At 48.0% G+C, this 23,662-nt stretch overlaps 1 protein-coding gene across 1 annotated transcript in view; it reads right to left on the bottom strand.

Moving 5' to 3' along the window:
* Positions 1 to 3: 3 nt before the first annotated feature.
* Positions 4 to 23,662, bottom strand: part of SCAP (SREBF chaperone) — a gene marked incomplete at its 3' end in the record, with an annotated part of 45,815 nt that continues 22,156 nt past the window's right edge. The window contains exons 5-22 of the mRNA XM_009578194.1: positions 23,131 to 23,236; positions 21,986 to 22,158; positions 21,162 to 21,288; positions 16,428 to 16,540; positions 15,435 to 15,529; positions 11,094 to 11,192; positions 10,445 to 10,663; positions 9,044 to 9,477; positions 8,040 to 8,234; positions 6,890 to 7,091; positions 5,938 to 6,053; positions 5,221 to 5,791; positions 3,973 to 4,058; positions 3,364 to 3,446; positions 2,207 to 2,373; positions 1,507 to 1,587; positions 541 to 747; positions 4 to 114 (exon numbers count right to left, since the gene is read on the bottom strand). Coding sequence (XP_009576489.1) covers positions 4 to 114; positions 541 to 747; positions 1,507 to 1,587; positions 2,207 to 2,373; positions 3,364 to 3,446; positions 3,973 to 4,058; positions 5,221 to 5,791; positions 5,938 to 6,053; positions 6,890 to 7,091; positions 8,040 to 8,234; positions 9,044 to 9,477; positions 10,445 to 10,663; positions 11,094 to 11,192; positions 15,435 to 15,529; positions 16,428 to 16,540; positions 21,162 to 21,288; positions 21,986 to 22,158; positions 23,131 to 23,236 — 3,185 coding nt within the window. The remainder of the gene's footprint in view (positions 115 to 540; positions 748 to 1,506; positions 1,588 to 2,206; positions 2,374 to 3,363; positions 3,447 to 3,972; positions 4,059 to 5,220; positions 5,792 to 5,937; positions 6,054 to 6,889; positions 7,092 to 8,039; positions 8,235 to 9,043; positions 9,478 to 10,444; positions 10,664 to 11,093; positions 11,193 to 15,434; positions 15,530 to 16,427; positions 16,541 to 21,161; positions 21,289 to 21,985; positions 22,159 to 23,130; positions 23,237 to 23,662) is intronic.

Below are 23,662 nucleotides of genomic sequence, written 5' to 3'. Positions count from 1 at the left end.
GACGGTCTGGAGCAGGTCGCCGTAGCCGATGTCCCAGAAGGAGACGCAGCCCTGGCCTCCTGTCACCAGCAGGTTGTCGGAGATCACGCCCAGGCTGGCGCCGCAGCCCATCTCCTGCGTGGAATGAGAGCACGTCAGAGAGCCGAGCCCACAACAGGCGTCCTGGCAGGAACTCCTCCGCGAGGGAGGGCAGCAGCCTGCCCACGCCGCTTCTGCAGCCAGCCCTTGCCGTGGCTGGGAAGAGGCCGTTTAGCCGCAGTCCCTCTGCCAGCCCGGCCCCGCGGGTGCACACGTGCTGGAATGGGGCCACAGAGCCTCGCAGCCAGGACAGTGCAGTCTGGCCAAGCAACGGATTCCGTCTTTTCTGAGCTCTTGCAGATTATATTTACAAGCAGGGAAGTTTTTCCAAACCGCCTGGAGTTTAATTAAGAGATCCCTTCACACCACAAGCCCAGCAGAGCTGGTCTGCGGGGTTTGGTGGGGTCCAGAAAAGCACAGAAGCACCCTTAAGCTTTCCCTGGCTGCACCCCAGCTACCAACCTGCTGGATAGAATAGAGCTTGATCCCCGAGCTGCGGTCCCAGATGCTGATCACGTCATCCAAGCCGCTGCTGATGACGCAGGACGTTGTGCAGGTGAGGGACGTGACGTCCCCTCGGTGGGCGTACATGTGGCTGACCTTGCTCCCCGTCAGCACATCCCAAAGGCAGATGGCACCGTCCTGGCCTCCGCTCGCTAGCACCATCGTCTGCAAGGACACAGGTCGGGAACCTCAGCAGACGGCAGACAGTGCCCTTTCCACCACACCCCGGGGCTTCGCAGTGCCACAGACACGGGGAGCCGCTGAACACTCCGGTCATATACAAGCACTTCCAGTGCTCCAGGCACGCTCCCAGGCTGTAGGAGGTCACAGGAATGTGGGATGGAAAGCTGAACTGCCAGCTCGGCGTCTTCCCTGCCTTTGTACATGTGTTTGAGCAGGCTGGAGGTAACAAAAACCCAAGCCCACCAGGACTCCCAGGTGCAGAGAAACCTAAATTCATTTAAACAGAGCTGTAAAGCACACAGCTGTGGCTCTTCTTTCCAAGGGAGCTGGTACGCAAAGCCTCCCTGGGGGCTCACTGCAGAGCAGGGCACGCTCTGCTAGGCCCTGTCGTTAGCCTTGCTCACCTTTCCAGCCCTGGCAGTGCAGGCTGTGCATCAGCTTAGCTAAGCCTATGCTGCCTCGCTCAGGAGACAGCCGGTCCCCAGGAGGGCAGGCAGCAGGAAAGGGATTGCTGAGCTCATGGTTAGCTGGATGGGAAAATAATGGTTCAGCTTGTAAGGCAGATGGTGAGCACACCGATACAGCGGCCAGCGAACCCTCTGTGTCCTCAGAGAAGCACACATCAACTTCTCTATGAAGCAAACGAGAACAGGGTCCCAGCTGGGTCCCTCTGGCTGAACCAGTGGCTCAGCAGCCGTATTAAAGGATGTTCTTCCCAGTGCAGACCCAGCTGTACCGTACCTGATCAATGTACACAGCTGTGATTGCTCCTGAGTGACCCTGCAGTGTGAACAAACAGCACGAGTCTTCCAGCCGAAACACCTGCAGGGCAGAAGAGGCAGATGTGAGCATGCGCAGGGCAGCCGTGCTGCAGAACGATACTACCAGAGCCTTATTGCTCTTGCTAATAAGCAACTGATCTCACTTTATCTTCCTTACTGCCACCCCCTCTCATGGCAGAGTCAGAGCTTTTGGTCACTGGATGCTGCTGCCAAGGGCAGGGGAAGAGGGTAATGCCTGTTGGGCAGTGACAGGGCAGGGAAGCGATGTGCATGGCTGAAGGAGACAGCTGCTGCTGGAAGGGACGAGGAGAAGACAGGGGATACCCCAGAACCCAGACCCTGCTATTCATGAAGTCACCCAGCCCTAAGGCAAGAGGATCTCATGCTCTGCTTAGGAAGACAGCTCACACGGGGCTCCGTCCTCCTAACTCCACTGAGGGGCCACATCCAGGCAGACAAATATAACACGGGGAGCTTTAGGAATGCACTGGATTGGACTCCAACCACTCCCAAACACTCGCCTACCTTTGAGCATGTACACACGTCAGCTTTGCCCCCCGTCCACGTACGAGACAAGCTCACGTCCCACGGCGTCCACAGGACGGGTAAGCACCCACCCCACCCCACCAGTTACAGGGCAGCAGCCGAGGAAGCCTTACTCTCAGAGTGTGGTCCTGGCTCCCAGTGACCAGCCGTCCAGCCGCAGCCTTCAGCGCCGTGATCGGCTTCTGGTGGGCGCAGGACACGGTGTGGGTGAGCTGACACACGATGATGTCGCTGCTGCTGAACACGGGGGAGGAGGGGATGCTGCTTCTGCTCGGGGCTCCTGTGGAGAGACACGCAGGTAAGTCCTCAGTGCAGCAGACACACGGCCTTATGCTCCAAGACTAATATCACCCAGAAATGGTGTGGCATCAGGGATGCCTAGATGCTGAGCTTCAAGGAATTTGAACCTGGTCCTCCAAAGAGCCGAACACTCAGCACTCTGGCTGACACCAGCAGAAGCTACAGCTGCTCAGCACTCATGAACAACTGGAGCAAGGGTCTCCAACAGGGTCCTCAGCAGCAGAACTCCCTTCTGCAGCTCAGTGGCCCCCACACAGTAAATTTTCTGCAAGACTGAGATCCCTGAAGCCCAAGAGCACTGTTACTCTTGTCAGAGGCAGAAGGGACAGCTGGGCATAAGACTGTCTGCGTTCTATGGGGAAAAGTCATTTCCACAGCCAGTCCTTTCCTGCAGAGCCTGCTCCACTTCCAGATCTACAGCTTGCAGATCCCAGGGCATCTGCCCAGGAATGCAACCATTCTCCTGGAGTAAGGCCAGGGCATCTCTCCCCTCCAGGCCACCCCAGAACCAAAGGAGCTACTGCACTGCAAACCAGTTACCACCACGGACTAGTTTTGTGTGTGTCGTGGTTGTGCCGAGGCCCCAGGCTACATCGTGGTTGTGTGGGGCTACGTGACGTGCAACAAGTGAGAAAAGACCTTGCTGAAGGAGAAAATAAGTGAGAAGTGGGAGAGGAAAGAAGTACAGGGCAGAGCTGATCCTGGAACACGTGCCTCAGCCTCCAGACCTATGCACTGGAGAAAACCAGCACTCGAGATGCTCTCCCTGCACAGGGAACTCCCAAAGTATTCCTCACCTCTCCACAGCAGCTGGTTTGGCACCTGCAACACAGGGGTTTTTGGAGCGGAGTGTTACTACGACAGCTTATGAAGTGGGTCTGAGGAAGAGTCAGCTGCAAGAAGGCAAGGGAAGAGGAAGAGGCTCAGCAGAGCTGAGAGCAGTGCACAGCACGCTCAGACGCTTGCTTACCTCGGAACTGCAGGTGGTTCAAGGACGTGTGCGTCTCTAGTGAAAAGAAATCTAAAGAGCCATTCAACCGGGCAGCGACGATCCTGAGGGAGAAACGCAGGCACATGAGGAGAGGCCCTTCCCCGCTCTCACAGGGTGAGACCAGACCCCTGAGACCAGACACCTTCTGAGGCAGAGAACAAACCACGCAGGCTCCCCCTGTGAGGAGGCACTCCTGATCGCAAGGAAGAGGGCTCAGAAATTATATTAAGCTCAGACCGCAGAACAAACTGGCAGATGGCAATGCTTCTTGAATAACAGCACACAGAAAACAGTGACCCAAAGGCCCCATCTCCCAGCCCTGAATTATTCTGGATATTCAGCTACTAGAAAGACTAAATATCTGTATGGAGAAGAAGTGGCTGCTGGAGCAGAGCTGGACCCAGGAAAGCTCGCTCCACCATGCCCAGCTTGAGAGGTGGATGCGTGGGAAGGAAGAGACTTCCCAGCTGAGCCTCTGCCATCTGGAGTTGTTCAACCTCCATGGCAGGAGGGAGAGGGCTGGGGTCCTGACTTACACCACGTGTTCTCCTCCCCTTGCAAGAGATCACCGAGTACAAACGCAATTACCTGTTGTTCAGGAAGACAAGCGCTGTGATGCCAGATTGACCTTCGTCATTACTGCTACGGAGGGTCCCCTCGATAGCATCCCAAACCTGGAAGGAGAAAGGGTTACTGCTGTGATCCTGACTGTCCTAGATCGAGGAGTTGGTGATCCACGTAACGGCTAACCTGTGCTGTGCTGCATATATCCCCTGGCCCCCTCAGCTGTCTGATCTTAATGAAGAAGCCTGTAGGCAGCTCCCACTTGGCACCAGTGATCAAAATCATCAGTATCCTTCTATCTATCTTAAAGTGAAGCAGCAAGTTCTCCAGTGAACATCCTTCTGTTTGACAGCAGAAATGATGAATAGAATTCTTTTCTTTGAAGAAAATCCCCTAAGAGCTCTAAGGACCACAGTGCCGGCTGACCTCTCTAGGGACACAATCTGCACGGTGTGCCGTGCTCAGACTGGAGGTCTGCCCAACACTGCACAGCATGGGGCTCACCACAATGGGAGGGACATAAGATCACACTATCCTCTTCTTCCTTTTAGCATTACTGCCAATAAATGGTATTTTAATCAATACTTCACAATCTGCATGCCTTTCTTACTGGGGTCACAACAAACGCTAGCCCCGGTGCACCACACAGGCACCCTGCAGCAGCATGGGCTCTTGCTGCTCCCCATCCCCAGCTCTGCAGCACCCCTCTTCGCTCCCGGTCAGCCCCACATCTGCCCTGTTCCGAGCATGAAGTGCTCTGGATTTTGAAGCAATACTGTGATGTGGACTGGAAAAAAGATTCAGCAGCAAAATTCAGTCAGTGACTCAAGGCAGCTGCTTGAGAGGAGGTACCTGAGCTCGAAAGCATATTTAAAGGACAAAGAAAAACAATGGAGTGGCCAGCCTGTGTCTTTGTTGGGAAGAGTGAGAGCCGCCCACATGGAGCACAGGTTAAAAATCATTAAAAAATTTGTTTCAAAATGTGTTTGTTTAAAAAAAAAAACCTCCATTTATTTTGAAGGAAAAATTTTAACTTAATTTCCAAAAATGAAATTAAACTAATCGAAATGAAAGTTTCTCATTAGAGAAGATTTAAATTTCCAAATAAAATTTGCTTCAAAACCTGTATCATTCCTATAGAATTCCTATTAATTTTACCTTATTTCATGACTGAGCAGTAACATTACTTAATGACATGGCAGCTACTTCAGTCTTAAAGAGCTGCTGGCAGCTCACCCAGTGCCTGGGCTGGCAGTGAGCCTCGCTCCTCACCTCCAGCTTCCCGTTACTCCGGCCAGCCACAATCAGGTTCCCTTGCAGGTCCAGGCTCCAGACAGAGCTCTCCCAGTCTCCTCCCCAGGAAGGAAGCGGTGACGATTTGTCAAATCCCGTAAAAGATTCGTCCCCCAGGCTCCTTCGCCGGCTGCTGCAGCCTGCCTCCTCGGTCCCGCAGCCCAGGGAGCGGGGACTGCCGCTCCCCGCGCAGAAGCCAGCCTGTCCGTGCGGGGCCGAGAGGCCAGCGAAGTTCATGCAGTTGGAGGTGCTGTGCTCTTCATACACTTTACCAACCAGGCTGCTGAAGTCGTACCCGGTCTCCTTCTGGCGACTGCCCACAGCACGGAGCCGCGTCTCCGACTCGGCCACCTTCACCTGCTCAGAGAAGTTTGTGTCAATGAGAGACGTGAGGTCTGGCTGGTCGCAGAAAAGCGGAGGCTGGGGAGGGCTGAGCATCCTTTTGAGCTGGTGACTGTTCTCAAAAGAGTCGTCCAGACCATTCTTGCCATCCGGACTATGATCCCAGCCTTCCTGGTAATCAAAGATGCCACTGCTGTCTCTTCGCAACCTAAAACACAGTAATAGAAGCTCAGTCCTCCCACCCCTACTGTCGGAGAGGGCTGATTTCTTACAGAGGGGTTTGCACCAGCTGCTGAGCAGCGACTGGGGAGGGACCCGCCCGCAGCTGAATAACTTGGTACAGACAACACTTACCTCGGTTTGGGAATAACGGTGAGGCAGTCGCCAGTCTGAGCATCCCACACACGGATCTGGCCCACCAGGCAGCAGCTGACGAGCAGCATCCCATCACTAGCCAGACATTCGATGTCCTGGGAAGGAAGAACAAGCACAGCTGAGTGCGTAGCACCACCGAGGCCTCTGGACTCTGACAATCACCTTGCGTGTGGCTGAGGAACTATATAGATGATAAATTTTATGTCAAAACTACATGGCTGGCTTAGCAATCTAGGGATACTCAGAGAACACGAGTACATCTTTGCCCAGAGTCCTAGCTGTGCACTAGACTGCTGCAAATCAAATTTTCCCTGACAAAGTACAGCCCAAAGAGATGGTAGGATCAGGAACAGAGGTGCAGCTTCTCTGGAAGACATGGCACAGTGTTTCAAACTCCATGTGACTGCGTGTCTGAGCGCTTTGTTTCATCTCAGAATGGCAAGAAATGTCTTTCCCCTCAAGAAAAATGAGTGAATTGAGCAGCAGCACACTTCCGTGCAAACCCATGGATGCTTTTAGCACTGGAAACAACATTTAACAGCCCAAACCTATGCACTAACTTTGGGGAAGCAGGGAAAAAAGGACCCAGTAGGCATTAAGTATCAGGAAGCTAGAGCTACCCCAGCAAAGAAGGCTGGACCAGCCCAGCCAATAAAAGCCAACAGTTGGCTACACAGAGAAGGTGGTAACAGCAATTGCAAGAAGCTCAGAGCGAGTCCCAGGAAGAAATGCTACAACATCCTACTCTCTCTCTCTATACATATCATTTGCCCCGGCTGTTAGCCTCCACAGCTGCATTACACTAAGGACACATAACTGGTCTGTCCTTTGTGACATAATCGTTGTTTATTTAAATAAAACAAAGAAAGATGATGTGTGGCACAAGTCAGTAAAATGCCCTTCTTGTAAGGACTGCATCCCTCAGACCTACCATGAGGTGACCCCTGAGAACCAAGGGGACAATCTCAGTCTCAGGTGGGGAGTAGCCATAATCATCACAGGGCAGGTCCCCTCTCTTCCTCCTGCTGTGAGAGAGCCCGTTCTGCCCATAGTTCTTGGGGCAGAACACCCTGTACAGGCAGAAGAGCAGGAGGACCAGGATAATGCCCGAGGCCAGACCCAGAGCAGCCACTCTGGTGGGAGAGACAAACAGACACAAAGACAAAAAGAAGGTGAGATAAAAAAATCCAATTACTAGTCCACGGATAGAGTTTGAAAAATACTGTGAAAGTATTACACATATTGCTGGCCTAAATTTTTCAGCTGGAAAAAATTTCCAACAAGTTATAGTGATTTGTGGAAAATTACAGGGTTTTTTTCATGCGAAAATGTCAATTTCAAGAAGATTTTCAGACTTTTCAATAAGAAAAGTACATAGCAACTAAGACTTTAAGAAAAACGTTAGATGGGGGTTGGGATAATATGGTGTGTTCAACATAGCCATATGTCTCCTTCAACAGAGGAGAACTGCAGGTTCAGAGGGCAAGTTGGGAGCCTGTCTTCTTAGTAGGAAAGGAAGGTCCCTGCTTGCATGAGAGTTTGACCTAACACCCTATAAAGCATTATTGAATCATGACGTTTATTCCCAAAGACGAACTCCTATCCCTGTTACCCAGCGATAAACCCCATAATGCATCATGTGTGGTGCTAGGAGTAACAGTCTTAGCATCACCAAGCCATCCAATTAAAATACGTCTAAGCTTAACCTTCAAAATGCATGACTAATTGCACAAATTACTAGATTATAGTGAACACTTGCATATGTATCAAGTTTGTAGGCCATTCATCCATAGTCATCGATATATATTGACAAGCAGCTCCCACCACAGCAACGTGCGCTAACAGCCTGGGCTGCACACACCATCTCCTGCCAGGGAGCTCAGAAAAACAGTGCCAGGAGAGATTAATTTAATGCTGCGCTAGCTGAGCTAGACTGTCCTGAGCATTACAGGATTTTGCACTGAAGCTTTACAAATATTTTTTGTTTTTCCTCCAGGAGAAGAGCCAAACAGGCAAAGAGCAACCCTTGTCTCCAAGGCAGCTAAGGCATGGTCAGAAGGCCATATCAAGGACTCTTTTACTTGTAAAGAGTGACATCCTGGTGCCCCTGCAGCTTGGATGAGGCTTGGTCAGGCTGAGCTTCAGCATCCAGCTTCCCACTGCTTGAGGATAAGAAGGGGTGGTAGCGGTTAGCCTCCTGGGGATGCCGCACTTCTAAGGCCTCTTGTGGGTTCAGGTACAGCGTGACAGGGATTGCTGGAAGGATGCTGATGTATCTGAAGGAAAGGAAAGATGAGAATAGCTTAGGAATAACAAAGACAAAAAGACACAAAAATCCTAATGGGTAACCCAGCTCATCTTCTCCCTAGCAGCCAAGGTAGGTCTCAGTATGTACTTTCAGTCCAGCAGTTTCAGGTATTCTAAACTAAAGACCTCCTTTGAAATATTTTTCTCTAAATATATTTCCCAGGTCTTAACCCTTAACTCTGTGGAAGAGATTAAGAGCCAGCAGTGGAATGAACTACTGATGAGATCAAATGGATCACACAGATTTAAGTAAGGATATAATGATCTGGTCCAGCTTCCTGTACACTGCAGGCCAGAAGATCTCACCAAGAAGATCTCACATTCTTCAGCTCAGATGTCTCTATTCCTCACATGTACCATCCCCATCACTTACAGATGATCATATATTGGTTTACAAAATTCTAAACGTCACCAGGGTAAAGGAGGACAACAAGCACGTAATGCACCCAAGAGCACAGAGAGAAACATAACCCTTATTCTCAAACAGTCCTGGAGCGTTTGGCACCTCCACACCATGCAGGAGGACAACAAGCACGTAATGCACCCAAGAGCACAGAGAGAAACATAACCCTTATTCTCAGACAAACAGTCTGGAGAGTTTGGCACCTCCACACCATGCAGGAGGGCCTGTTTAATAGTCTCCTCCTGAAGACACATTTGGAGTAAGCCACATGGAACACAAATTAGCTAACTCAGAAGGACGAAGAACAGAAGAAAAACGCTTGGGGTCAATTCCACAATCCAAAGTGCCTGTGGCACTCGATGCCAGCCCACTTGCCTTTTGGCCAGAGTGATATTGTAGTAGCTGAAGAGGGATGGCCAGTGTCTGAAGGAAAGCTTCCTCCAAATCTCCTCATCCTCTGCTCCCCAGGTAACCTCTGCTTCAGCTCCAAGCTCTGTCTGTCCATTCCCTTTGCCCTCTGGTCCGTGGGCCCAGGTGTGCTGGTTTGTCTCCAGCCTGCTCAGGGACTCCAGCCCTGACTTCTGCTCACGCTGCTGCGTCTGGTTTTCTGACAGCTGTATAGGGTCCGATGGGAAGACTGAGAGATCAATCTTGGGGTCCCCAGCAGGGAGGACCCCTCCAGGAACAGGCATAGGAGGCAGACCTGCTTCACCCAAAGGACTTTGTTCAGTGACCTGTGACGTGAGGTAGGTGCGGAGACCAGCAGGATCCGTGTAAACCAGGATTCCAATCCAGATCACCGTCCCAGCCTACACACGATGAGCAAAGAGACAAGCTCGTTTAGTACACGGCCTTCACGCTCTGCCTCCAACACCTCATCAGCTGTCTGAGCTGATCAGCAACATCCCAACCAAAGGTACGCCCTGCACTCAGTTATGGTCTTACTCCCCGCAGACACTTCTCCTCTAAGAGGATTGGGAGAGGTTGCCCAGCACGCACAAAAACTGAACACTATTTTTCTGTGAGACACCCGACTCAACCTGATGGCGGGAACCCCACTTCTCCCACACAAACGCACAGCAGGGAAGAGACTCCTTGCTGGCGGCTGGGACCAGCACGTCTGCCACCCTCAAACAGGGCCGGAGAGGCTTAATTCAGGGTTCTGGTTCATGAACTCTGCAAGACCTACTGCAGCAGCCACGGTTCACAAACTGAACTTTAATTTAACTTAAACTGCCATCAGTGTTAGTTGACAGTAACAGACTGGGCTGTGGTTTGCAGAGCCGAGGAACACACACGTTCCCGCGCTTCCATTATAGACACCCAGAACAGAGATGGGGGAGACAAGCAGGGGCAGTAACTGGTGTAACCGCTGCAGTTACACCTGCAAAAGGAAAAGCCTTAGTCCTTCATGTGGCAAAATATCTCCATGTCTTTAGTCCACATTATCTCCAGGAACAAAACATGATTTCTGCTCTGTAAACACATTCTCTCTCCACCTCATACAGTCCTTTGTCTCAAAGCAAATATCAGACAATTACCCACTACCACCCAAACATCATGCAAACAGCAGAGCCCTGGAGCTAATGCATGCAGAGCGGTGTTCTTAGGGAAGTATTTCTTGAACCGTATTTACCACAGGGCAGCATAATTCTTGCAGGGTAACAAGGATGCGTGAAAATGTTGGACATTTTTCCCCCTGCCCTGGAAGCCTATGCGGGTTGGGTTAGTGTCCAGCAGGAAGGGGCACCGGATAACAAACACCACATGGCATACCATGATGAGTCTCTGGGCCAGCCGCGTCCTGGCAAAGAAGTAGATCACCCGCAGCCTCTTTGGCAGGCGCAGATTCCTGAAAGACGATGGCTGCAGGGTGATGGTGTGTGGGGTGGCAGGTCGCATAGCTGGCTGGCGTTCATAGCGCTGAGAGCGGCTGACAGGCTTCGCTGGGGGCATGCAGGCTTCTGCTGGCAACCGTTTGTTCAGATCAGCGAGCTGCCAAGAGAAAAACAAACGTGTGAGAATCGTGGTGATGAGGTCCCTCAAGAGAAATGTGTGCAGAGACAGCTATCTTTGATACATGCCTATGTCTGAGTTCCCACCTTCACTCTCGAGTCAATCTGTCCCAGCTTCTCTCCGGCACACACTCTCTTCTTCGTCCAGTCACGGTCATCTGTTTGTGACCATGTCTCCTTCCAGCCCATTTACCCCAAATCTGCACGTTTATATACCTGAGGGTGTCTTGTCCCCTCAAGTGTCCTGTCCCCAATCCCTGAGTACGTGTAACCAAGCAAGTACTGCCCCGGAACTTTTCCAACTTGGTCTTTTGAGAGTGAAAATCAAAGGGTGTGCTTCCTTTAATCCTTCCACAATAGCAGAGAAGGAAGACCCAAGGTAAAACCCCGTGTTCTTGGCCCTTCCTTACCTCCATACGGCGAATGTCAATGGACAGCACGGTAGTGAAGAAAAACATCTGCAGAAAGAAGTCAGACACGAGGCCGACCACAGCAAAGAGGCAGAACTCCTGCAGACAGGACACAACGATTAGCTATGGCAGCTGCAGAGACAACAGTAAATATTTCAACTTCAGAAAAAGGGAAAGTCAGCAAACTCTTGCCCAGAGTGCAGGCCTGAGTCTATTTTACTGACAAATCCTACTATCGATACTTTTTAATAGTTGAGAGTTTGGTGCTAGAAAAGTCCATGTGAGAACTCAAGAGCATATTTATTCTGATTCGCATTCTTTGTTCTTCTTAGCCATAAAACATCAAAGCACCGTAGGAAAAACCAGCAGAGGATGTCTTCCCAGTTCACAAACTGTGGCAGGGCTGCAGCCAGAGCTCTCAGCCTCCTGCCCATGTGTTCAAATCACAAAGCCAAACAGCCTCCAACAGTGAGAGTTTCCTGCACATTACCAATAAACCTCAGCTCCGATTTAAAATTCCTCCAGGAACACAGGTTGCTCCGAACTGGATCAATCACTCTCCACTGTACATCTGTGTACTCGTTTCTAGCCATGCTCCAGGACCCCACCTAAACCATTTCTGCTTAAATCACACTTTTGGCTAATGTATATTTAATGGGCAAATTTCACTCCTATGCCCCTGGAAGAGAAGTCCCATACCACCCTCAGAGGTCTCTAAACACCAAGTACATGGGAAACGTTTGCAATAGCCCATCTTCCCTAAACTTGCTGTAATGCTCCACTTTCCCCAGCAGGTGCCATGGAGAAATAAGGATTAAAAGATTCTGCCCAGCAGCAGAAATGCAGTCAACTCCCAGATCATCCCTACAAAACAAATGCACACTCTTACCCTAATCCCCGTTAGTGCTAAGTGCCATCCACTCTCCCCCACTACATTCAAAACTTCACAGCAGCATAGAATTAAAATATTTTTGAGAGGCGTTTGTTTCCCTTGGAGGTACAAATTTCTGCCAGGACCTCTCAGGACCCAAAAAGGATCTAGTAAGCATGGAGAGATCAAGAAAGCTGAACATAAGCAGGAGTAAAAACCTTAGGCTAAACAACAGATTAAAGACTCTGGCCCTCACTTGCAGAACGGGAGCTGGCAAACACCCACCGCCATTCACTGCCTGCCTGCTGGCGTGGTGGTGTGCTCACTACCTGCAGACCAAGCCAGAACACATCTACCTAAGGGGAAGGAGAGAGGCCGTAGAGATTCATTTCTTTTGTTCCCCTCCTTCCTATGTCTGCCCCAGCTTCTTGCGTAAGGCTGGAGGCCGTTATCAGCACAGTGAAATGAAAAGAGATAGTGCGAAAGGCTGTCCAAAACCTCTAAACAAACCTTGAAGCCTCCCCATCCTGTCCAAACTGTTCTCGAAACATAAGCAATCAACTGCTTGTTATTTAAAAACCAGTGTGATATGAAACAAGATAACCCCCAGGTCAGCTGCCCCTCCCCAAACCTCCCAGCAACAGCAATACAAGGAAGCAGGTTCTGATCAGGTTTTTCTCTTTAGCCCCTTCCCCCACATCTGACAGGAGGTTTTGGAAGCAGAGGGATGAAAACACAACACAGGTTCCTCTCTCAAGGAGAAAACCAGAAGGAAAGCAACGTCCACCTGGACTTCACCCAGACCTCAGCAAACACAGGCTCCACAAACGGCAGGCTCTGCATGGAGAGATACTAGTTCTGTTAATACCTCCACTTACTCCACTTAGGATTAGAGACATCTGAAGCTGCTAGCCCTGGAAATCTAAAATCTTCTCACAGTTGGATACTGCACACCCTATGGCAAAACCCAAAGTGATTTCAGTGGGTGCAGGATTGGGCTCTCAGTGTGAACTTCGGTACAAGGTAGCGGGCAAGAGATGGAAAGCACAGGACAAGCGCTCAGCACACAGCCCTGCAGCATCTCAGGACCATCAACAGTGACACTGTGCCAGGAGAACAGGGGTCTCTACCCACCTGCAGTGCAAGACAAGAGGATTTCATTGCTGCTCAAAATTAGGAGGGATTTCAAGTGGATGTGCAATGCTCATCTGAAGCCAAACTCTTATTTTAGGACAAGGAGAGACGTGGAAAACATAGAAAACTCCCTTCTGCCAAACGAGCTGCACTGCCAAGGAGTAACTGAGAAAAACGACAAGACCCATTACAGTCCTTGGGGCAGGTGAGAGCCTTCAGCAAAGAAATGCCTCCCTCTTCTCCTGATCCCTATACCAGATAGCGCCTGAACGACCCCAGCACTGCACTGCTCCTCTGACAGCCTAGAGCAAAGGTCCCTGCCAGATTTACGCAGCCTGGCTCTCTTTCTGACAGATCCCTTGAACTCTGCAACGCGAGTACAGCACATTATCTGTACAGTGTCCTTCACTCTCAGGGACGAAGATAAGGGGCATACACCAGACTCCAGCAGAGCAGCTGTCAGTCTCTAACAGACAGCATCCCCGTGAGATTCTTCCTCTGGAGAAAGCAAGCATCCAAGGAAAGACAGGATCACATAGAGAGCAGAGTGGATGTCGTCACATGTGTCAAAACGCTGTAATAAACAGGAGTACTCTAATAGAGATAACACGGCGGTGGGGGCATGGTGTCACTTTTTCCCATGGCTCTACTGACACTTACATGGCTCTGCCCCATCCCTTTTATCACACTCCTGTCCTGTAATGAGTGCACCCTGCAAGCTCCTCTATAGCCGAGTGCAACAAGAAAGTGAACTGTCCCAGCGGTATCCACACAACAGGGCTGCTGGCACTACGCTCGCTTCACAGATACTGTCAAGCTTCACTTTCTGAGGTCAAGCCGTGCAGCAATGAAATGGAGGCCAAAAGGTGCTAATATACCATATGAATGAGCCCAATTTAGACCCAAAGGATGGATCATGCCAGCGTTTGAGCTGAGCAATCTCTGCAATCAGCTTCAAATAAAAAAATCAGGCCACAATAGGTGGCTGGCTGTAGCCTGGGGAACTCTACTATAGCTCCTCTCTTGCTGTCCTCTGGGATACTGAGAGAGGTTCAGGAACTGTGTCTAGGCAGTACTTCTGTTCATGTAGCTCACCAGGCACAAGCTCTGCTTGGTCAAGGATCAGAAATCAAATGGTGTCAACCTCCTGATGCAACTCAGCAAGCACAGTCCTGAAAAGGAGACTGTGCAGCAGAGAAAGTAACACACTGTGAGGCAGAAGATGCTATTTTCAGTGCTACACAGACCCAACAGCATGACCCCTGACAGATCAATTATTCTACCTTGAGCTTTCAGTTTACCCACCCATGAAACAGATACATGTGGTTGTAAAAATCTACAGATTCATCAGTCTGGTGAAAGAGCCCCAAACAGACTGTCCACCCTAATTCTCAGAGCAGACATTCTGCACTAGGGTTGTTTTTTTCTTCCATCCACTTATAAAGTGGATTAGTCAGCTCACAAAAAGGCATTTTTAGGTTGGAATAAAGGCATCCCCACAGCAAAAGCACGGGACAGTGTTAAGTTCTGCGATAGGAAGCTCATTTCCACAAACTCAAGGAGAATGGACGGACGGTAGGGAGGGAAACGAGCCCCTGATCTGGCTCCTCCCAGGGCTGTCGCAGCAAAGTGATCACCCCCATGGTCCAGGGGTGACAGCCATCACGATGAGCCAGTGAGAGAGGCTCCAAACCCATGTGTCCTGTAGGAGCCCACGTGTCTGTGGTGCCAGCAACCAGAACGAGCAGGGTCTAAGCACCAACCGCTGGAACGGGGGCCATGGGGCACAGGGACCCACGTGTCTGGGTCACCAGCAACTGGAGCACGTCAGAGCACGCATGTCAGTGTGTGATCACTAGTGACTATCGAGCCAGGCAGCTGGAGAGCAGGTGAGTGGGTTGGGAGCCAGGTATGTGTGTGTCCCTGAGCGAGAGCGCTGGAGGAGACAGACCAGAGGCTCCAGGCCAACTGCCAGAGGGACTGCGGGGCTGGCGCGTGACTGAGAGACCCACCGGCACGTGTGTGTGTGTGTGTGTGCGTGTGTGTGTGTGTAAGGCAACTGGGGAGAGCAAGGATCCAGGGCCAACTACTGGATGAACTGAATGTGTAAGCCCAGCTACTGGAACGATCCCGACTGGGGAGACTTGGGATCCAGCGGCAGCTGCTGGACAGAAGGCTAGCTCCTGGCGGGATCCAGATTGTCTAGACGTATATATTTCCCACTAACAGACTCCTAATCCAATCAGCCAGAGAGGGGAGCAGAATATTGGACACTGCATTCCCGCCGTGCCTACAAGCCTCTGTCCTGCAAACTCAAACTGATCAGCCATACTCACCTGGATGGCTGGGACAAGGGTGAAATACCCGATCAAGATGATCCCAAGCTCTGTCGCCATATTCTTCATAATCGACCAGCTCTCACTGCTCAGGCCTGGAGAAAGAACATGCAAAGACAGGTAAAAGGAGACTGTTCACTAGTGGACAGACATGAGGAACTGGATATCCCTTCTTTAAAATTAGGCATCTAAAGACAATAGGCAAAAAAGGCATTTTCAGACTAAAATTCACCTGACCTACTTTGAACATCTAAGTCAAAGAATTGGATTGTAGACTCCCAATGTCTTTATTAGCGGGATTATCATTAACTACAAAGGGAACTCAGGACGACTCTCTCAGCTCAGGACAAAACTGTCCTGATTTAAGCAGTTGGAGGGTACTGCACAGGGCAATACAGGGATTCAGAAGTGTAAAGGACCATTGAGTTTTTGAGTCCTGTTTTCGATCTAGCATGCAAACCACTTGTATTTTTAAAACTAGGTAGATCTTTCTAGGCCACGCTCTAGCACCTCTCTTCCCTGATGTTTAGAAACATCTTTTAAGTTTGAAACTCCATTTATCCATGGTTTGAGCGCACTCAAATCCTTATGCAGGTACAGAGTGTATCTATAATAGAGAAGATAATTTTGTCACAGACTCAGCAGAACTTCATATGACCTGTGGACTGCATTTACGATATTCATGACACGAGAGGACAAGGTGCTAAATATCTATATCAGCAGATACAGCTCTCCCTTCCTAACACTTTTTAACACTTATTTAGCCAATGCTTCAGACAACAATCTTAAAAAGCAGTGCCCACAATTACAGGCTTGTATTAGTTCTTGGAATTATCAAAAATAGTACAAATAGAATACAATTCCCAATTCACATTCAACACACACAGTCCTTGTTTCCTTCGCAGACCAGAATTAAGATCATTCCCCATCTCCCAGTCCTTGGGTCACCCTAATTTTCTCTCTCTCAACATTTTTCCAGAGCAGGCTGCATACCTTGGGCAATGCGTAGCTTCACTTCCAGGTCAACGGGCGTAGAGACAACTGACTTGGTGAGAACCAACACGTTCTCTAGGCCAATCACTACAACCAAGTATGGAAATATTTCTCTAGAGGAAACAGAACCAGAACTGAGAATGAGATCCTTGGTGAGAAAGAAGGGAGGAACACAAGTTTAGCAGCAAACATGCATCCTAGAGTCCAGGCCAGGAAACACCATCCAGTGCTTTCAGCCAAATCCCTTCTCGTACAATATTACTCTATGATGACGTAAGGATTCTGTATTTCATCTGCTTTGGACAGACATTAACATTTTTGCAAAGCTGCATGGTTTTCTGGAAAATGGCCATTGTAGACCACCACTAAATCAGTCTTAATGCTTCCCAGGGTTGGGACAGTGCCTCTCAAATTCTCTAAAGCATCTAGTACAAAGAGGTGCAAATCAAAAAGACGGACTTCGAACAACAGTCTTAATTAGTCAGCAAGAGCACGTTACAAGAGAGTAGGGAGCATGTCCCATCAATAGTGAAAATCCTGATAAATCACAGCTAAGCATTACATTAAACAAAACTTTAAAAAAAAAAATTCTCAAGTGAAGAGCATGGGCAGTGCCTGGTTCAGATACCCACTGGGCAAAAGCTTCCACACCTTGCAGCTGCTGTAAGCAATCCAGTCTTGGGCAGTGAAGGAGACACATGAAGAGACTTCTCTGTTGGGAGGAGATAAATTAACGTGTGTGGAGCTCTGTTCTCCAGTACACCAGGTAGCTCAGAAGCCACAACACTGAGAACATGCAATGCTTTGTACATAAATAAACTAAATCCTGCCAAGGATAGCTTCTACCCAAGAGTCAAGAAAACACACTGAAATGGATTTGCCCTTCAGAATATATATGCATGCAGAAGAGTAAGACTACCCAAGGTCACCACTGTGACTTTATTCAACTTTTCTTCTTACCCCTAAAATTTTTTCTCTTTTGAACTACTTACATACAGTCCAGATCAGAGAGAAAAAGCTGTTCCGAGCCAGAACACGGTAGATAGTAAATCTCTTCATTTCCCTTCCACTCCACTTAATATACTAAAGCTTTCACTGTGGAGGGTAATGGATTTGGGCTGGGCTGGTATGTACAGATCCAAAAGGAGAATGTGCATGCGTGCATGGCAAATCACTAACAGCCAAGACAGGTAAACAACAGAGTTTCAGAAAACACCTCCTACTTTCTGCCATTGCCTGCCATAACCCCCAAGGACCACCTTCCCAAATGCTGCCTTCAGTTGCCTATGGCCATCTGACATGGGCTTCAACAACATCTGCACACATATAGCTGTCAGCAGCCTGTACCTTACAAGCTCAGCTGCGGAAAAACACCTGTCTGGAACCACTGCTAAGTCAGCTAACATGTTCCAATTGATTCCTTGAGCAAATGGCAAGCTAAAACAGCAAGAGCTCCACTGAAAGCAAGATGACATAAACCAAAAAACAAACTCCACGCACCCTTCTCCAGGTATCCTAACCAATTTTAGCTCTAACAATTGTGCAACACACTGGTCCATTCACCTCCTGTCCAAAACCTGTGCAGGAATTGCATTTCCTTAGCAAAAAAAATACAAACTATGTATTTATACTATATTAACTACTATATTACTATATGTAAGCTTTTCATGAGCAACTTCCTGTTAATGTCAAAGAATCCAGAATCTAGAAAGTACAACTTAGTTCTGCCTTTATCTAAAGCATTTTCAGTTCATAACCTGTGTCACTCCACCGAGCAGTACTTTAGGACAGGAGACAGATGTGAGAAAAGCTCTTTGTAATCCTTAGAGATGGAAATTGCTAAATAAAGAGAACGCAACAAACATTGCACAGCACAGCACCATCCTGCAGAGCATATTATCTGCAAGGGAACTCTCTTGCAGAGTCCTTGCAGAGTCCTGTCCTTACGCACAGTCCTGCAAGATACGCAGGGTCTAGCACCATTGCCGGATAAGCTGCCGTAAGCCTTCAGAAGGCAGTCCAAATACGGAAAAGAAAACCCGTAATTCTCTCATCAACTATGTCCTACTTAAACAGTAGCTTCTACTGCAGGAGATAATTAACTAGTAGTCCCAGGTTATGAGTTTCAATAGCCCTTGAAGAGTCAGCAGTTTTCCTGTTAAATGACCAGCCGTTTAAAAGCAATGAGACATTAAGTTTTCTTGAAGAGTAATGCGACTCTGCACAAGACAAACACAAGCTGTTCACGCCCTGCAACTCCAAAACCTAAGTTCATTTGTCCCCACTCAGAGTGAGGCTGATGGCAAGAGATCCTTGTTATATTTTCTGCCATACAGTGCCAAGCACTGAGAAAGAGCTTACAAGAAGAGAGGAAGAGCAAAGGGAGATGCCGTATTGTGTCCATCTACTGAAACGTTTACACTTCACTTACCGCTTCGATGCCAGAAGGTGCTGCATCATGGCATGATCCAGCATCCCAGAGAGTCAACAGAAACACTACTGTTAACTCATAATAAAAACAGATCTTCTCTGACTCCATATATACTTGTGAACAGAGACAACCTCTGGTTTACCCAAAATGTTTGGAAGATTTAAGAATTTATCACATCAGCCTGTCTTACCTAAAATGCAAATGTTCATATTTGAGCTAGTCGGTTTAGGCCTTTTTTTATAGGCAACAAGGAGTAGCAGTTCATCATTTCAGATTGTGATTCCTCTAACCTAGCTGAGATGCCAACTTGTGGGTTGGTGGCTTGTGCTCTGGACTCATCTAGAGACTCTCCCAGTCCACCAGTGCACAGGATTCCCACTTCCAGCGAACTCCAGGCATTCTCCTCAACTTCACTGTTTATTCTTTCTTAAATCCTGCATAGATCACGTCACCTATTTCCACTTAGTTTTCTTTTCTGTAAAATAAGACTAATGCCTACCTCATCTATAATCATTTTACTTCATTATAAAAGCTGATTGATAATGATTAAGGTCCAGTTAATATCTCATATCTGTAGCAAGCAAACACTGATCTCTAGGCAACAAGCTTCATTTTAATACCTTACAAAAACCAGTGAGGAGAAAAAGGCTTATCATAAATACAGGTACCATTAAAAACAAACACACCCACGCCTGGAAGGCTCTGCTGTAAACAAAATGGATAAAAAAGGCTGAAAGTCAGATCAAAGTTTAACCAGACTCTGCACCCGACGCCAAATCCTAGCACGTTGCCACTGGTATATGACACACCAAAACCACTCTGTCCCCAGTGGGAATCAGGTAACTAGAGGCAAAGTGCTCTGGCAGATGCTGGGGCATCAGGGAAAGGTCACTCATCAAAAGTAAAAAAAAAACCTCTATGTCATCAGACCCCATCACCACAGAATCCAAGGGTCTTCCATCTAATTAGACATAATTTATAAAGCATTGCAAGAATTAAGTTTCAATCCCGAAGGATTGTCCATGCAATCATTTTAAGGGAAAGAAATTTTGCTGGAAAACTATTTCTAGAAATAAGGACTGAATTAACTTTTTCTACCCTGTAGGAGGAATAACTAGATTAGTTTAGCCATTCTGTGTGACAACAGTAAGGGTGATAGTATACAAAGGCCATGGTCATTGCACTAAGCAAAACTGTTCCCTTGGATTCCCCCCATGTATCTGCATCCAAATATTGCCTTTTTTCTTGCACTAAAATTATAAACACGCAGTGGATCCTATCTGTTTCATTTGTACAGCTCACAGAACAATGCGGTCTTGAACCATAATTAAGGTTCCTACGCACCACAGCAGTAAAACCAGAAACAACAAATATTTCAGTTTCTGAAGTCATTTATCGTAACTCTTTTAAGCTTCTAGGAGAGGAATTCCTCCATCTAGGTCTGGCTCCTGATAAACTATCACCAGCATTGAGGAGTCTCCCTCATAGGTCAGATTTTTCATTGTTCCTGCGGTGTACAGCTGTGAGGAGGAGATGGGAACAAAAATGATGGATATTTCCTTAACTACTTAGGAAAGGGATATGAAAATCAGAAGACAGATTCTGAACTGAACTTTAATTAGCAAGAAATGAACAGTGTGTAGAACTCAGGTAGGTGAGGTGCCAGTTAGAGCTTTCTCAGAGCTTTTCAGCTTGACACAAATATAATGCATGGTAATAACCACATCAAAAGTCCCAAACACCAACTCTAACACGCGCAGGAACCCCAGTTAGGAGAAGAGCCGACAACTATCAGTGGTGGGTGCAAAGTCACCCAGGTAGCCTCCCAGGCACAAATACTACAGGTCAGTTCTGCCACCTTTAAAGATTTTTCTGAGTAAAATGTAATGAACCTCCATCAGCCAGAGAAAAGGTAACAAGCCCTTCTGGATGCTACGACAAGTCACTGCAGGAGGAAGGTATGTGAGAGCCTACTTAGCTGCCAGGAAATCAAGTTATGAATAAGCCGTTGCCCCAACAATTCCTTCTGCTTTAGGCAGAAAGAGCCAATTGCTAAGCAATAAGGCATCTCCAGGAAGACTGGGACCCAGTCAGGTCTATTGGCTGGCCAGCAGAGAAACACATGGCCCTTCAGCCCAGGAGAGTATCTGAGGATAATTTTGCACAGCAGTGTGTAAAATAGTATCTCATAAGCTTATCTGAAAAATACTAGATCTTAAAGATTAAGCATTTAACAGCTGTTTTTAAATGATTTCACCTCCATCTACCCTTCTTTAGGAAGAGGTTTGGTGCTGGAAACATACCCTCCATTAAGAGTAGGTGTCAAACCAAACAGCGTGCACAGCCCAACGGACATGAGCAGAGAGCTGAGCACCGTCACGACCGCTGCCAGTGCCAGGCCCCATTTCGATTTCACCATGTCAATCTTCCCTGAAAAACAGAATGCAAAGTCTCGGTTACCAAGCAAAAGAAAATTACATATTAATAAAAAATCAATAAGGGATCCTCATCCTGACTTATTTCAGCAGGTAGCTTAATATCCTGCAACCCAGAAGTAGTGGTAGATCAGTCTCAATGTCTGAAATGCAGCTCCCAGCTCCCAGAGCCTCCCAGTACATAAGAGGTACTGTAACAAGGGTGGGACAGAGGATAATGCATGGCTTGCAGCTCAAACTAGATCCAGTAGAGCACTGTTGAGACATGAAAAAAGGAACTTAAATGTGGCTAGTAAGGTCTAAAACCACCAGCTCAGAACATGTATTTGATCTGTCTGACAATGAATTAGTCTCTCTGAACTGAAAAAAATGTCATTACTATGGCATTTAAAGCTGCCTAAGACAGAAGACACCCCAGAAGATATCACAAGGAATAACACCACACTGGCTAAGAGGGACAAATTAGCAGAAATCAGATAAACAGGACTACTAATTCTCTACATGAAAGTTCAGGGTAAAATTTCAACACCACCTTTCACAGGAGGGAACAGCAGTGCTATGGACAGAAGCCTCTCTTATCTGTAGCCATGGAAAGGGCACCGCACCACTGATCCCTTACATATCAGCTGGCAGGTATAAAGGTGGCTTATTAGCTTGCTCTCCCCTCAAGGCCCTCCACCCCACAAACCTACGTGTGGAGAAGTAGATGTAAGCGAAGAGTATAATGTAAGTGGTGACGAGGGGTATCAGCTCAGCAATGCCAATCTCTTCCTTGAAGTGGACATGAATGATGTTCTCCTCTCGCAGCGTGCAGTTAGGGCTGGGATGCAGCAGCTTGAGGCGAGAGCGGAGGCTGCTGAGGAACCTGGAATGAAAAGCAAGCAGGAGGATGTCACTTACACTGTACCCAACAACCAGCACACAATTCCAAGGAGGAGCTCAGTGGGTACAGATCAAGAAGGAAGAAGCTCCATAGATTCACACAGACTTACAAAGCATGGTTCTCTCTAGGCCTGACTCCTAAGTCTGTTCCTCTGCGGCCCAAACTACATGTGTCACATCTGTACTGTGGCAATCTCACAGACCTTGATTTCTACGAAGATTCAAAGATAGCTATGAAGACTTCGCAAAACTATTTAAAGCAAGGGCTCATCATCCACGATCTTGGCCCTGGGGAATAGAACATGCTGTAGTCTCAAACATCCCCTGAATTTTATATAAGTATGGCCGATGAAAGGTGCTACATGACAGTCCTTGAGGCTGGAGGGTTCTTGCATGGGCGGCGGCAGAGCAAGTTTCAACTCCTGCGCTGCCAATTCTGTCCTAGGCATTCCTTGGGGAATTCTGTGCAGCACTGAGCAGAACGTTTAGTCCTCAGATCCACTCAATCCAAGCCACCTTTGCCAACACTGCTAAAGGGGTTTCACAGTTGGTACCAGCTGAATTAGTGCTTACTGGAAAGCAAACCACTCTATGCACCAGGAACTGGGTCAAAAGACCTACTGGGCCTTGGCTGCAACAATGACAGCTCTGTGTGCAGATGAAGCCGTCATCAGAGGAACTCCCACTGGCAGCTTTGGGTATTATATATACTTTTTTCAAAGAGAAACTGAGAACCGATAATATTTTATTTCCTTAAAACACAGCAAGTTTTCTTCCAAAAACAGCACGCTGTTTTTCCATAGCATGTTCAAAAGATCCTAAAATACTCTAAAACACAAGAAAATGGAGATTAAAGAAAAACATAACAATAATCAGAGTAGAGAAAACAGCAAACTTGCCAAGAATTGAACAAGGGATCCCTAACATAGAAATAGCACAGGCTAAAGCTCCTTACCTGGAATCATATCGCTGGAGACCCAGTGTGACAGTGTATGATACCACTCGCTTCCTATTATAGAGGTTCACCCCGCTGTACTTCCCAGGCAGTCCAAACAACAGATCTGCAAAAACACAGTATGGACGAAACATTAGGATAACAACAAAATAAACAAAAAAGATGGGATACAAGAGGTGTTAATCATGAAGAATGCTGAATGAGAACTACTGAGGAAACACCTTCTCAGTGCTCTGGTGAGATCTTACCGATGTGGATAAATACCTGATGCAGGGGAGTAAAGAAGATGGAGTGTCTCTTCTCAGTGGTGCCCAGTGACAGGACAAGAGGCAATGGGCACAAATTAAAACACGGGAAATTTCCTTTAAACACAAGAAAAATCTTCCTTCCTGTGGGGAAGTTGTCTGTCCTCACCTTCTTCTTCCTGACCAGGCAGTCTGTAGCAGACAAGGTCTGCCCTCTAATCCTAATCCATAAGCTCTCAACTAGCTCATCACTTGTTCCTAAGCAAAGCTCCACACGTTCCCGCTGC

Source organism: Fulmarus glacialis, unplaced genomic scaffold (assembly GCF_000690835.1).
Source record: "Fulmarus glacialis isolate BGI_N327 unplaced genomic scaffold, ASM69083v1 scaffold1445, whole genome shotgun sequence".
NCBI classification, from domain to species: Eukaryota; Metazoa; Chordata; class Aves; order Procellariiformes; family Procellariidae; genus Fulmarus; species Fulmarus glacialis.
Note: the sequence above shows the minus strand (reverse complement) of the source record. Positions and strands in the feature narration are given on the sequence as shown.